At 39.9% G+C, this 14,296-nt stretch overlaps 1 protein-coding gene across 1 annotated transcript in view; it reads left to right on the forward strand.

The window, feature by feature from the left end:
* Positions 1–2,057: 2,057 nt before the first annotated feature.
* Positions 2,058–14,296, forward strand: part of SLC2A2 (solute carrier family 2 member 2) — a 31,863-nt gene continuing 19,624 nt past the window's right edge. Inside the window, exons 1-3 of the mRNA XM_029939885.1 lie at positions 2,058–2,072; positions 9,690–9,782; positions 13,131–13,393. Coding sequence (XP_029795745.1) covers positions 2,058–2,072; positions 9,690–9,782; positions 13,131–13,393 — 371 coding nt within the window. The remainder of the gene's footprint in view (positions 2,073–9,689; positions 9,783–13,130; positions 13,394–14,296) is intronic.

A 14,296-nucleotide genomic window follows, 5' to 3' on the forward strand; every position in this document is an offset into this window, starting at 1 on the left:
ACAAAAAGCCTGAACTTTATCCTACAGCCAGGCTAACACTAAGACCGGCCGTGCAATCGCACCCACAGCTCCTCCGGTGGGAGCTCGGGCAAACTCTCCCCAGAGGCCGAAATGGTTATCAGTATCCACCAAGGCAATGGCGGCGGCTGACACCCTCCACCCCCACCCCGGAGAGATAGTTTCAGCCCATCCCTAAATGGTGCACAGATGACTCATTCCAGAGTAAGCACAGAACTAGAGAGGTCCTGGCCAAACCAGAGGAAACTGGTCTGCGTCCCGCGTCCAGGTTAGCGCTCATAATGACAAGGACAGCTTCCTGCGAGCGCATTCCGTCCTCCCTGCGCTGCTGCGACCCGCCCCTAAAGTTAAAGACTCACCTGACCCCCAAGCTCAATTCAAGCCAATTCTGCCTCTTAAAAAGGAAAATTCAAAAAACAGAGGACAGTAAAAATCTAGAAGGAAACTCATTTTTCACAGCCGCCCAAAGACTCTTTCTTGCAGTGTCATGCCACTGGAAAATGATTGCTAAGAAATTCTCTCCTGATCGTAGAGGCTCCGACGAGAGCGTTCGCATCAGCGGCAGAAGCTGGTGCAGAAAGCAGGCTCTAAGGTCAGCCACTAGAGCTAACTTCGCTCCCCAAAGCTTTGCTCTACCACGGAAAGTGCCTTATGTTACTGTGAACGAGTTAATCCACGTAAAATGCTGAGAGCAGCACCTCGCAACAAGCCAGAACTCAATAAAGATTAACTATCATTGCTAATTATATTCCTTCATGCTTTTCTACCGAAGAAAAAATAACTGTTGTGTGTCTGTAATTCCATGCGTCTGCCCTTATACGTTATGAGCTCCAAGTGTTTTATTTATCGCGTGTATTTCAGAGCCTGGGAACGTACTGGGCTCAGTAAAAGTTTGTGGTTTGGACTGAATTATTTACTCAGTTATGTTACCCAGCAGAGAGTGGTAATTGAAATAAAAGGATGACAGTGAAGTACAAGACACATGAAATCGAAGTCTCCTTTACCTCTTCACTTTATCACTGTTTCTTTGGAACATCCTTGGTTGGGGGGACTCTCTTCTTTCCTCTGCTAGGACCTCATTCCAGCTGAATCTCCGTGGAACCAATGCCAACTGTTGCCAAACAAAGTTCAGGCTCAACCAATTTTGATACCGCCTGGGCTCCCACAGGGACTGAATATCATACAGGAGACACAGAAGGGCACAAACTCAAGCTATATGAGCAGATTTATTTGAGAACCCCACTCCAACAAGTGTCTCTTGACATACACCAAACCAATAATAACAAAAATAATGATCAACATTTGCTGAGTATTTAAGCACTATACTAAACACTTTCCTATGACATTTAATCCACACAACAAAACAACGTGTGTCCTCTTATTTTCATTTTATTAAGTGAAAAAAGCTAAGGCACAGAAAAGTCACTGTGAACCAGCCGCTTAATACCACCACCAGTAAATGTTGAGACTCAAACCCAAGGTCACAGTTCTCCAAAGCTCATTCAGGTGAACCACTCTAGACTACAATGGCCTCTGGCTACACACACCCAGCTGAAAGCACCAACGCCACAGTACTGGTTCTCTGCAGGGAGGAGTGGAGTGTCCTCCCACAACCCTGTCTTCGTCATCCCCACAACATGGTATGTCAGCCCAGCATACCTTATCTTCTACCAAAGACCCCAAAGATTTTTCTTTTCTCACCAGCCTCTGCTTACCAGCATACATAACACGTCTTAAATGTGACCATCGCGGGTTTGTAACTCATGCCTAAGGGACCCACTCCCATTTTCTTTTGCTGGTGCACAGGCATTGAGGTCACAAGTCACTAAGACAAAGCAGATATTGATTAGAGTCTCATTAATATCACGCTCTGCTAAGATTAGGTGTGGACTTTTACGTGGCCACACTGCTCCTTGCCTTGCTCCTCCTCCTCTAATGTATAACTAGTAGAAAGCTGGAAAAAGGCAGGGGCTGGCCAGCTGCGTGTGCCACACTCACTACAGGACTGGGAATTAAGAGGAGGACTCCCAACCGATAAAATGACAGAAGATAAGGTAAAGCAGCATTATGTTTTTTTAAACCAGCTTGAGGAAAGGAATGGGAGGATTTGTTCAAGTTGGTGACCATATAGGGGGCTGGGGGGATGTTGGGTGTTGCTGCCACAGATCAAAGCTACTTCTCTCGGCCAACTGATAGTTCATTTGGCCTCTAAAATATATATCTTATTCAAGATTTTATATCACATATCTATTCAGGATTTTAAGAATATTTACTGTTTTCTGACCAATCTGTGTAACTTCTCAAGTGATTCTGCATAACCATATTACCAAAGGACTGTGCAAAAAAAAGGGGGCAGGTTAACCTGAATCTAACTAATCATGAAAATTGGTCCAAAATTTTCAAAAATGGCAATGAATGAAAAACAAAAGGTAAAAGGGCTGTTCTAGATAAAAGGAGACTAAGAACTGACAACCAAATGCAACAAGTAATCTTAGATCCTGGGAAGAAGAAAAGAGCTATAAGGAACAATATGTGGACAGCTGGAAATTTTTGAAAATGGGCTGCTTATTGGATAATACTAGTATATCTATTCCACTCTTGGGTGTGATAATGGTATTATAATTATGTAGGAGAATATCTTTGTTCTAAGTGAGTACATGTTAAGTATTTAGGAGTGAAATGGCACTAATATGTGCAACTTCCTTTCAAACAATTCCAACAAAACAACACACATACATATGTATGCGTGCAGCACACATGCACAGTGCAAATTTAACAAATATAAGTATTGACCATCCTTGAAAACAGGTTATGGAGTGTTCAGTGCACTACTTTTTCAGCTTCTCTGTAGATATGATACTTTTCAAAATAAAAACTTAAAAAGAAAAAGGTCATAGTACTGTTGTTCCCTTATAAGTTTTCCCCAACAAATCTCACCCCTGTATGCAATCATACAAGTGTGTAAATCTGTGGCCCTGTTAAAGTAGGACCTCTACAGTTCTGACCTGGTGTAACATACTCTGCTGAGCACTTCTTCCTGTCAGTAAGTTACGAGGCTGGGAGCACAGACTTTGCTGTTAGCCAGGCTTGGATTTAGAGTATGGTGATGCTACTTACCTGCTGTGAGACTAGAGTTATTTAAATAAGCTTGGGGTTTCTATAGAGTGACAAAATAAAAACATATCGGGATACTATAGAAGGATATAATATAGGATATGCAGGGATTACAATAGTCCTTCATGATCTGGGTGTATTTAAATGGCATACTATTAGAGAGTTCAGATGACACACATTTTAATGCTAATAGTTACGTATTTATGTGATGTGTATTTTAAAAATAACGAGGACTTACTGACTTCCTGTCATAGCCCAGGATAAAGCTAAAGTAGTTAACACTTTCAAGATGATATGAAGACAAGCATTAAGTTAATAACTATACAGATGGTATGTAGACTTGGCAAATAATAAAGGTAGTGTTCAAATAACTAGAGTTTGGGAGATACTGCAAAAAGGAAGATAATGTTCTCACTGCAGTGTCTGGAACATAGTACGTGCTCAAGCTTCATTCTGAACTGTCATTAAATTCCCTTAGGGAGCTTTAGAAATTGTCATAGGACTTTTCTTGAGAACCAAGGACTGCCTAATAATGGAACCCAGAAATAATGTGAACTGATGCAAAGCACAATGTTTCAGCTTTGTAAATCTGTGCAGACTTTGAACAAGTGGGATAAGCACAGAACTGAGGGTGAGGAGACCTGAGTTCCCACACTGGATATGCCCAATAATGCACTGTATAACTCAGAAAAGGGACTTGAGCTCAGTTTCTTCAAGTAAGAAATGAAGAAATTAGACTACAATCCTCTGCTCTCTAAGGTTCCTTTCAGCTTGAAAATCCTATGGCTTGAGAAGCTCCTGGGGTTTTCAGAAGTTGGGTACAAGATCACCATTAGGTTCACACTTGGAGTCATGCACTTTAGAGGAAAGACATCAGCTTTTCCTCCTGACCTAGTCAATCAGTAGCTGTTGAAATCTGCTTTTTTGTTCAGCAGAGGGAATTTATGAACATCAGCTCTGGGTTCCGACACTAGATTATCTGTTACTAGCTGTATTGTCCTGGGAATATCACTTGATCTTCTGTGAGCTCTGGTTTCCTCACCTGTAAAATTAAGATACTTTCCTGCACTTTGTAGTATTGCTGTGAAGATTACTGGCAATGTATGAAGAGGTGACAGGTGGTTGGTTGACAAGAGAGATAAATGAGATGCTAATGTGATTAAAGATGCAGTTGTTTTATAGCCCTTTCATTGTTGATAGCAAGACTATATTATGTATCTTGTTTAATCTATTAACTATTATTATGCCCACTTCTTTGGGCAAAGAAAGAGACTCAGGGATATTAAGGGCCTAGCTGAGACTCTCCTAGGTTTTCTCGATTCTAAGCCTGTTTGTTTTTTAACAAACCTTTTTGACTTCTAAGCCACCAACTAAACACTACATTTTGTTTTATTTAGAATTCAGCCACCTGCCCAGTCTACATACTCCCACATTTATCCAGCAGCATATTTTTAATTGGGTGTGGAATCTAGTTTCTCTACCTTAAAAGTGTTAAGCTCTAAGTGAAAGCAATCATTCTTAGAGCCGGGCTTAATATCTTGTAGCCCATGAAGAGGCTGAGAGAAAAGGCTTGAAGACCTTCAGCCACTTTGCAGGCATTTAGCCTTCAGACAATTTCCTAATCCTTTGTGTATTAGTTTTTCCATATGTGACAGGATAATAATAATTACTATTTACAGGGCTGTTGAAAGAACAGGCAAACCATTTAGAACCCAGAGCCTGTATAGAATAAGATCCTAAGTTCTCACTGTTTTCATTAGCTCTTATGTACCTATCCTTGAGTCAATTTCTTGAGCATTAGATTGAATGGATGGGGTTAATGGGCTAATTCAAACATAGCAATCTTCAGAAGTTTTCCCTCTCATAAACAAAATGGTCTTTGACCAAGCCTAGTGCCAAGCCACACAGAAGATTGACTATAAATGCTATCTGTTTTCATTTCACAACTGAAAAAGAAAAAATGAGAAGCAAGGAGCCAGTTTAAGGTGAAGTTCAGAGAGGTTAATTAAACCTGAAAGTAAGAAAAAACAAAGAAAGAGAAGAAAAGAATGAAAGGAAGGAAAGGCGGAGGGAGAAAGAGAGAAAGAAGGATAGAAGGAAGGAAGGAAGGGAGGGAGGGAGGGAGGAAGGAAACCAAACAGCTCCAAAGACTTCTATATTTAGAACTATCACTTTAGTTGGGAATTCAAGCGACCTGCTTCAAATTGATAACATCGTTCCTTATCTGACCCAACTAGATGAAATTTCTGTCTCAGGAAGTTAAAGCGGGGAGACTGCAGCTTCCCTTGGCATGGCAAGCCCAGGGTCAACTCTAAAACAGAAGCCAGGAAGACCCTAGGACAAGGACTTTAAGAACGCTCTAAAATTTCTAAAAGTTTAAAAACGATTTCCTTCACAGTTCCTTTACTGTTGTTGTTGTTTTTGTTCTTACTCCTATAAAGTAAGAAACTGGTTTTAGGGGCAGCCCCAGAATTGCTATAGTAATGACTCAGAAGAATTTGATTAGAAAGTAATGGAACTGGAGCTCCATAGAACTTCGATCTCTGAAAATTAAATTGCATTTTTATCAAAGTAATGTAGAAACAGCTAACACTGTTTGGAGTGGCAGGGGAGGGCCAATGGGAGTATTGGGGACCAAATCTGCTATTGCCACCACCTTTACCACCAACTTCCATTTCCATAGCACCCCCACTCACCACTGGCATGGTGACTAGTTGGATTGTTAAAATAAGAAGAAAGGAACTATGTGATTGTCTGGTGGGGGCAGGAGGACAGAGCCAGCAAAGAGCAGAAGCCCAGGGATGGAGTGGGAAGGGCGGTCACTAAAACACCAAGTGCTTGGACATTCTGCCACAGGAAGAACAGGAGATGAAGGGATGAATATGGGTGAGTATATCATGGCCCTGGGTTTGGTGGTGGGAAGGCCATGAGGTCCTTCAAGTGAGTTACAGATGAGCAGTTGAGTAAATTTTGCCCTTTTGTATTTTTGTATGGAAACTTCACAAGTTAACTGTGTGTAGATGAGGAAGGAGAAGGATTTGTGTGGTGGGTAGTGAGAAAGTACACTTGAAATTGGGGGGTATTGGTGATTTGGTTTCAGCATCACAGTTGAAATCCTATGAATATGTGCACTCTTAGATATATTTTTTAAATATTTATTTATATTTGAGAAAGAGAGAGATAGAGTGTGTGCAGGGGAGGGACAGAGAGAGAGAGAGGGAGACACAGAATCTGAAACAGCCTCCAGGCTCTGAGATGTCAGCACAGAGCCTGACGCGGGGCTTGAACCCATAAACTATGAGATCGTGACCTGAGCCAAAGTCAGACGATTAACCAACTAAGCCCCCCAGGCATCCCAGATATTTTTTTATTTAGAAAGATAATGATCCTAGATTTTTAGATGTGCTTGACTTTTGAATGTCTGTTTCTAACCAATGAAAAATGCAAAATAATCAGTTAGTTAAAAGCATAAAGTCTGGATCCATCTCATTATTGTACAAGTTACTGGCTCTGACACCTTAACTAGTGTAGTTATCTATAAGATAGTGATACTGACGGTGCTGTCATGACAAGTGTGGTTGGTAGAAAAATGGTCCTCCAAAGATGTCCATTACCTCATCTCTAGAATGTGTAAATATTTTACTTTAAATGGCAAAAAGGACTTTACAAATGTCATTAAGCTTATGGACCTTGAGATAGGGAGATTTACCCGGAATATCCAAATAGGCCAAATCTAATCCCACAAATTCTTCAAAGGGAAGTTTTCCAGCAGTGGTCAGGATCAGAGAGATGCAGCATGAGGACCTGACTGGCCCATTTCTGGCTATGAAGATAGGGGAAGGGCACCACTAACCAAGGAAGGTGGTGGCCTCTAGAGCTGGGAATGGCCCTCACTTCACAGCACAAAAACACAAATTCTACAACCATGGGGAACAGAATTCTACTATCAACCAAATTTTCCCCCTATAGCCTCTAGAAAGGAACACAACCTGTCAACATCTTAATTTTAGTTTGGTGAGACTCATACCAGACTCCTGACTTACAAGAATTGTAAGATAATAAACTGGTGTCATTTATTAGACAAATAAAAGAAAACTGGTAACAGTTAAAAGAGATGATATACATAGAGCAATGAATAGGCCTGCAATAGGCATAAATCTTCAGTATTAGGCCTTTAGGTTATGTTTGCATTGCACCTAATGTCAGATTGTCTAGATTGTAGTGACAGACACACACTATCAGGGAAGTGGGTTGAAGCCTTTTCAAGGTGCCCCCTGGGCCACTCACTGCTGATAATGGTGACTACCTATAAGTAAAATGACAATAAAATTCCTTGTCCTTGGAAACAGCTGAAGGGGAAAAAGGATTTGAGGAAAGCCACCAACCAAGTGAATGGAACCCACTTTAGTTCTGGCTGCCTGAGGCACTGGGTATTAGCTATCTAGTTACATGTTGAAGGATAATTCAAAATCTCTGGTAATCCCCATACACCATGTAGCATATTTTGTGTATGTATGTACATACACACAAACATGCACACATGTATACTTTATACTATATACTTTGAATTTATTTATAATGATCTTATTACGTATATGTATGAATGTATATATGATTTATATCTCAATATATAATGTATATTTCCTTTAAGATATACATATGCATATATAATATTATCATATATTTGGGAAAGTTTTTAAATCCTTTCAGGGAAGGAAGTTTCTGGGAAGAAAAGTCTACAGAGTGCCACCTGAAATTGATTCTGAATTAGTGGAAAGAGAACAAACCTACAGATTCCCAGTTCTCTTGCCAGAGAGTCCAATCCAGTAATAGGTCTGGGGTGAGCCCCAGGAAGCTACACCTGTAACAAGCTCTTCAACTTGGGTCTGGTCATAGAACCACTTGACTCTAACCTCAACGGCTCTCAGGCTGGTTCTGTGATAATACTTTGTGGATTAGGACACTGAAATCTCTGATCTCTAGCTTCATTAGGGAATGAGGGGACCTGACTAATAAGCTATTTTTCATGCTGGAGTAGGGATTTACAATCATCCCCCAATGTAGAGAAAAAGTGAAGATCCTACAGGAGAAGTGGCTTGGGTCACATACTCCCTAAATATGAGAGTGGGAACTGGAACCCAGCTCAATATGACTCATTCATTCTTTCAATGGAATTTCTACAATATTCCATGTTATTTATTTAAATATTTAAATTACATAATTATACATGAAATTATTTCCTTATAAAATGACTGATAATATAAATAAAAGAAAAAGTACTCTTTTATCCCCCTTCTTTAGTCTCACATTCCTCCTTTAATGATCATCCTTCTGTTTTTGTTCTTCAAGAAAATATTAGGGCACCTGGGTGGCTCAGTTGGTTAACCGTCCGACTTCGGCTCAGGTCATGATCTCACATTCATGAGTTCGAGCCCGCATCAGGCTCTGTGCTGATAGCTAGCTCAGAGCCTGGAGCCTGCTTCAGATTCTGTGTGTCCCTCTCTCTCTGCCCCTCCCCTGCTCACTCTCTGTCTCTGTCTCTCAAAATAAAATAATAAAGACATTTTAAAAAAAGAAAATATTCTATGACTTATATACAACATGTACAAATCAAAGAATACTCAGGTTTAAGCCTTTTTAAAAAATATTAATGAGATTACACAGCTTCATTTGTCACTTATATAATAAGTCAGTACAAAACAATCACATTATTCTTTTTAACTGCAGCATAGCAAGTTATAGGTTTCATAATGTATTAGAGTCTATCTGGCCATTTTCCATTGAATGACATTTAGGTTCTTTCTACAATATTTTCTATCACACACACACACACACACACACACACACACACACACACAAACTGCTTCATAAAATATCCTGAAATGTGATTCTGTATTTATGATATTATTTCTCTAAGACAATTAGACATGTAATTATGAGTTGAAGGGAATAAATGCTCTATTCCTTTCTACACTGTTTTCTGTGGTTACATGGAGTTGGGAAAAACAGACCATCCTTCAATCCATAGCTCTATATTCAACTAGTTGCAAATCTTGAAAATTATCCTTACCTGAAGGTTGATGTGGTTGTGAGAAAGCCTGGCTGATGCCTCTTACATGAGTTTTGACGTGGTTTTGTACAACAGCAATGCCTAGGAGAGCCCACTATCTCTTTGTCACTGGTGTCTTATTGGACTTCTCCCAATAATATAAACTGACTGTTTTTGCCATGGCAATTTCCTTTGATCAGCAGCAAGTCTAATCCTCAGTCCTGATCTTGAAACTTAAATATATATATGGAAAAGGATGTTTGGTTCCTCTCTTGAAAGAAATTGTCCCAAGCTTCTCTCAGCTCTAGCCGTGTAAAGCACATGATGAATGATTCTTACACTCCTGTATGAATGACCCCTGCTGGGAACATAGGGCACACTGTGCATGAGTATCAAGGAGCAAGAACCAGCCTGTGGAGCCTGTCAGAAGTCCAAGCCGCAGACTGACAGTATGGTAGGTAACTGAAATTGCCTAGTGTTTCCCAGCCCTGTGTTTCATTCCCCACAGATCACCGGGACCTTGGTTTTCACTGTCTTCACAGCTGCACTGGGTTCCTTCCAGTTTGGATATGACATTGGTGTGATCAACGCACCTCAAGAGGCAAGTGAAACATGTATAATTCAAATCTCTTTTTGGCGATTTCTGTCAGTGACTGAAAGATCTGTGTTCCTCATACACAAAGATAAAGTGTGCCCACGTGGGGAACACGGGGTAATCCCAGAATTCTGTCAGGCAACATATGTGTGGTTTCAAAGCTGATAACTTGGCCTTGACTCCTCTATCACCCCCACAAAGGAAGAAAGGGCAATAAATAACTCTTGATCTCTGACTCTGCTGTTTGCTGAGCTCACAGAAAACTCTAGCCAGAATACCACATGCCTATGAGTGGAGTTTTTAAAAACTTAAGAGCTTATTGCAGACTTCATTCAGAGCCTCCAGCCGTATGTGAGGGGAAAAATGAATAAAAATGCCAGAGAATAAGAGGAAGCAATAGAAGGATATGTTTCATTTAGTTTACAGCCTTTTACTGAGCACCAACTTAGTGTGCATTGGGCACTTCAACATATGTTCTCCCTAGTTTGACCTCTAAAAACCTTACTATGCCAATTCTACGCCAGATGAAAACCATTAGGAACCCTAACACTAAAAGGTCCTAGCCCTTCCCCCTACTTCTGTCTCCCCTACCTAATTCAAAGTAAAATAATATAAAACTGTTAAATAATAGTCAAGAAGTCCAATAAAAATTTGGATTTTCTCCATAATAATAATTTGGATAGGCATTTTTAAAATATCAAATAATTTCTATAATTTTCCTCATTTATTTGTGCATCCCTACTCTGGTATCCAATGAATAAATAGGACAGGGCTGTCATTTTTCTCAGCTCCCAGAGCCTGTAAGTTGGAAAACCAGGAATTCATCCTCATTGCTCTAATGAAGACTGTCAGGTCAGTTATGTTTCATTCCTCTTCCTGTCATCAGTGCCAAGCACAACGATTGGCATAAGGTATTTAATAAAGTGTTCAGTGAGTAAAGAGAGACAGAGAGAGAGGAGGGGGGAGGAGTGGCAAAAGGTGAAAGTTCAAGCATTTGTTGGGTGCCTTCTATGAATACATCATATTTCATCTGCTTCTCTTACAATGTTGGACTCCAGGGAAAATGTGTACTGGTTACAGATATGGTCAACAAAATATAAATCTACCTGTGGTCATGTGTATAGAACATACAACCCAATGGCTGCTCCTTGGGCCAGAAGATATGCTTTGGTCAGGTGCCGAAAAATATTCTCATGAGTGTGGTGGTCCTGCCGGAATTGAGAGATTTAGATGATAATGCTGGGGGTCACAGCTTTTGTTCTGAGTGATGACAACTCCTGCCTATTTAGCAGGCTTTTTGAAATTTGATTCAACATCACCAAATTCAGAATCAGTAAGTCTCTTTTTGTGGGAGACCTTTTCACATCCTTTTTAAACCATCCTCTTCATGGAAGGAGAGGGGAAATTAGTCTAAGGTTTGCCCTCCTTCAATCCAAGTCCTAGAGCCAGACTTGAAAACAGGGATCCCCCACTGGCATCCAGCTTAGTGCCTTCTCTAGAGCCCCTCTTTTCTGTTTTTAGAAGTCATTTAAACACCATTATAGAATAACAATCATTCAGCTTAATTTGTTTTTGTCAGTGGAATGACATTTGGCATTATTTTAGGGCATTTTAAAGTCCCATTTTTTTATGATTAAAAAAATTATACAGGGGCACCTGAGTAGCTCGGTTGGTTAAGAATCTGACTCGATTTTGACCCAGGTCATGATCTCATGGTTCATGAAATTAATACCTGAGTAGGGCTCTCCACTAACAGCATAGAGCCTGCACAGAATTCTCTCTCCTCTCTCTCTGCCTCTTCCCCCATCTGTGCACATGTGCACATGCATGCACTGTCCTTTTCTCTCTCTCAAAAGAAATTTAAAAAGAAAAATGAAAAGCTACATATACCTGTTACAGAAAGTGTTAGAAACAAATCACCTGTAAGTATTCTACCACAGAGAGCAAACAGCTGAGAACATTTTGGATATTTCCTTCTAGCCTTTTTTCTATGAATATTATCCCTATAGAGTGGTCTGCTAATGAGGCAATGTCTTGATCAGACTTCTTTTATCATAAGATGACATCACTAACCTCCCTCACTCAGCTGACTTTACCACATAGGGCTTTGCCCATTACTGGCAACCTAGTCAGTGCATTCCAGGTCCTTCCAGAGGTCCTCCCAGGCCATTCAATAGTGACCAAATCATCACTGAGAGGAAGGGAAAAAAAAAAAGGAAGCCTGAAGGTTGTGCCTTTACTAAATCGTATTTTGGTAGGATCTTTGCCTCTACAGAAACACATGATAAAATAATGGTGCTGTGAAATTTAGTTTTGAGCGTTGTTCACTGTATTACACACTGAACTATGGGAGGACCCAGAGGAAAAAAATGCCTTCAGGTCTCAATACCTTCTGAGGGGCCACTGAGTTGTTTTTATCTTTGAAATTCATCACAATACAGGATTGTTTTCCTCTCTTTGAGCTGGCTGCTAGGAAGTGTATTGCTAAATTTATAGCACACTTCTAGCAAGGATACAGCACCCAATGTTTATATTTTACACAAACTTTATTTTTGGCTTCATCTTACCTTTCCCAGTCTTTTTACCTATAGGCATTTTTATGCTTCTATGAGAATATTTACACTAAGTCAATTTAAACCCTGCTGTGCAGAGGTAACACTGGTGTGCAAATGTGTCTTTTTAGCCTGCAGAATATTTTCCATTTGATTAGCTACCTGCATTTAAAACTTGAAGGATTTTATATAAAAATCAAGATTTCTGGCTTCTTTTTATTTATTTATTTTTTGTTTATTTATTTATTTTGAGAGAGAGAGCAGGGGAGAGACAGAGAGAGAGAGAGAGAGAATCCCAAGCAGGCTCAGCACTGACAGCGCTCAGCCCAATTCGGGGCTTAAACTTACAAACCGTGAGATCAAGACCTGAGCAAAAGCCAGAGTCAGATGATTAACCAACTGAGCCACCCAGGGGCCCCAAGATTTCTGGCTTCTTTTTACAAAATAAGGGTCATGGAATACCAGACTCCCATGTGCAGCTTCCTCCTTTAGGTGAGGCGAATGCTCTCCAGTGCTATTGTCGTCTCAACAGTAAAGACAGTGTTTCAGTCCTCCTAGCTATCAAGGGTCTCCTTCACTTATTTGTCCCTGCCTAGTTCCTGCAGGCACTGGAATGTGTGACCTGTGTTTTATAGAATACGGTCAACTATAAATAAGTCTATCTGTGACTGCATGTATTTATATAACACACATAATTGGGATGACCTTTTTAAACACCTAACAAACATTCTAAAGGAAAAACAAAAAAATATATAGAATATTTGAGATGTTGGAGCTATTTTTCTTTATTTTGTTTCCCCAGGTAATAATATCCCATTATGAATATGTTTTGGGTATTCCACTGGAAGACCGAAAAGCTATCAATAACTATACTACCAACAGTACAAATGACCTGCCCACAATCCCATACCTAAGGGATTCGACACCAGCCCCTGTGGCTGAGGAAGAGCCCACAGAATCTACTAGCCTCATCACCATGCTCTGGTCCTTGTCTGTGTCTAGCTTTGCAGTTGGTGGAATGATTGCGTCCTTCTTCGGTGGGTGGCTTGGGGACCAGCTTGGAAGGTAGGCAAGTTTCGTAAATAAGCATAAACATGTAAACTTTAGTATTTTGTGGTTTGTAAAACTTTGTTTAGAAAGAAATCATCTTTCCTTTTGTGGGATAGTTTTAAAGTTGTTTTTTTCAATTCATGACTCTATGAGTTAGGTTGGTTTTAGACTAAATAATGGAGAAAGCTGACGCCCTAGTCTGCTTTATTGTGGAGTCATTCATAGCAAAAGTGAGTTCAGTGTGTATTTCCACAGAAACACTTTGATTCTCTAAATACATTAGTTTTTAAATGGATTAAGAAACCGCTACACAAATGGTTAACTCGGGAACTCAGTGGAAGAGCCATGAGTAAAATTTTTAACCAGGGAATCCATTGTTTGCTTCTCCAAATCACTCCATTTCTCAGACCTCCAGTTTTTTATTTTCAAATTAGAATCTGGCATTTGGATCAATGAAGTCCTAAGGTCAAATCAGTATCTCCAACTCTCAACTGCCCTATACCCTTGGCTAGGGTTTCTAGCTGCTGCTACTGCTATGTCAAAGCCTGAACCAGAAATGAAACAAATAGTGTCTCCATTTCTTTAGTCTAGTTTTTATTAAATGTTTGGGATTTAAAACATCACTAGAACTCCTTCACACTTATATTTCATTCAGTCATGTGACATACTAAATTGGGATTCTGCCCCCACCCCCAGAGAGAGGAAATAAAATCAGAAAAATCAAATGATTGGGGATTTTTTAGATTTATTTTCTGCTTTTGAGGCCTCCTTTTGTGTGTTAATTATATTTTTCTGATGATAAAAATAAATATGCAAATATGGAAAATTTAGAAAATGCAAAAACCTTTAAAAGATGTAAAAGATATAGGCAACTATTTTAGTAATTCTGGATTAGAATTCATTTAGGTTTTAAATTCC

The sequence above is a fragment of the Suricata suricatta genome, chromosome 5 (genome assembly GCF_006229205.1).
Source record: "Suricata suricatta isolate VVHF042 chromosome 5, meerkat_22Aug2017_6uvM2_HiC, whole genome shotgun sequence".
Lineage (NCBI taxonomy): Eukaryota > Metazoa > Chordata > Mammalia > Carnivora > Herpestidae > Suricata > Suricata suricatta.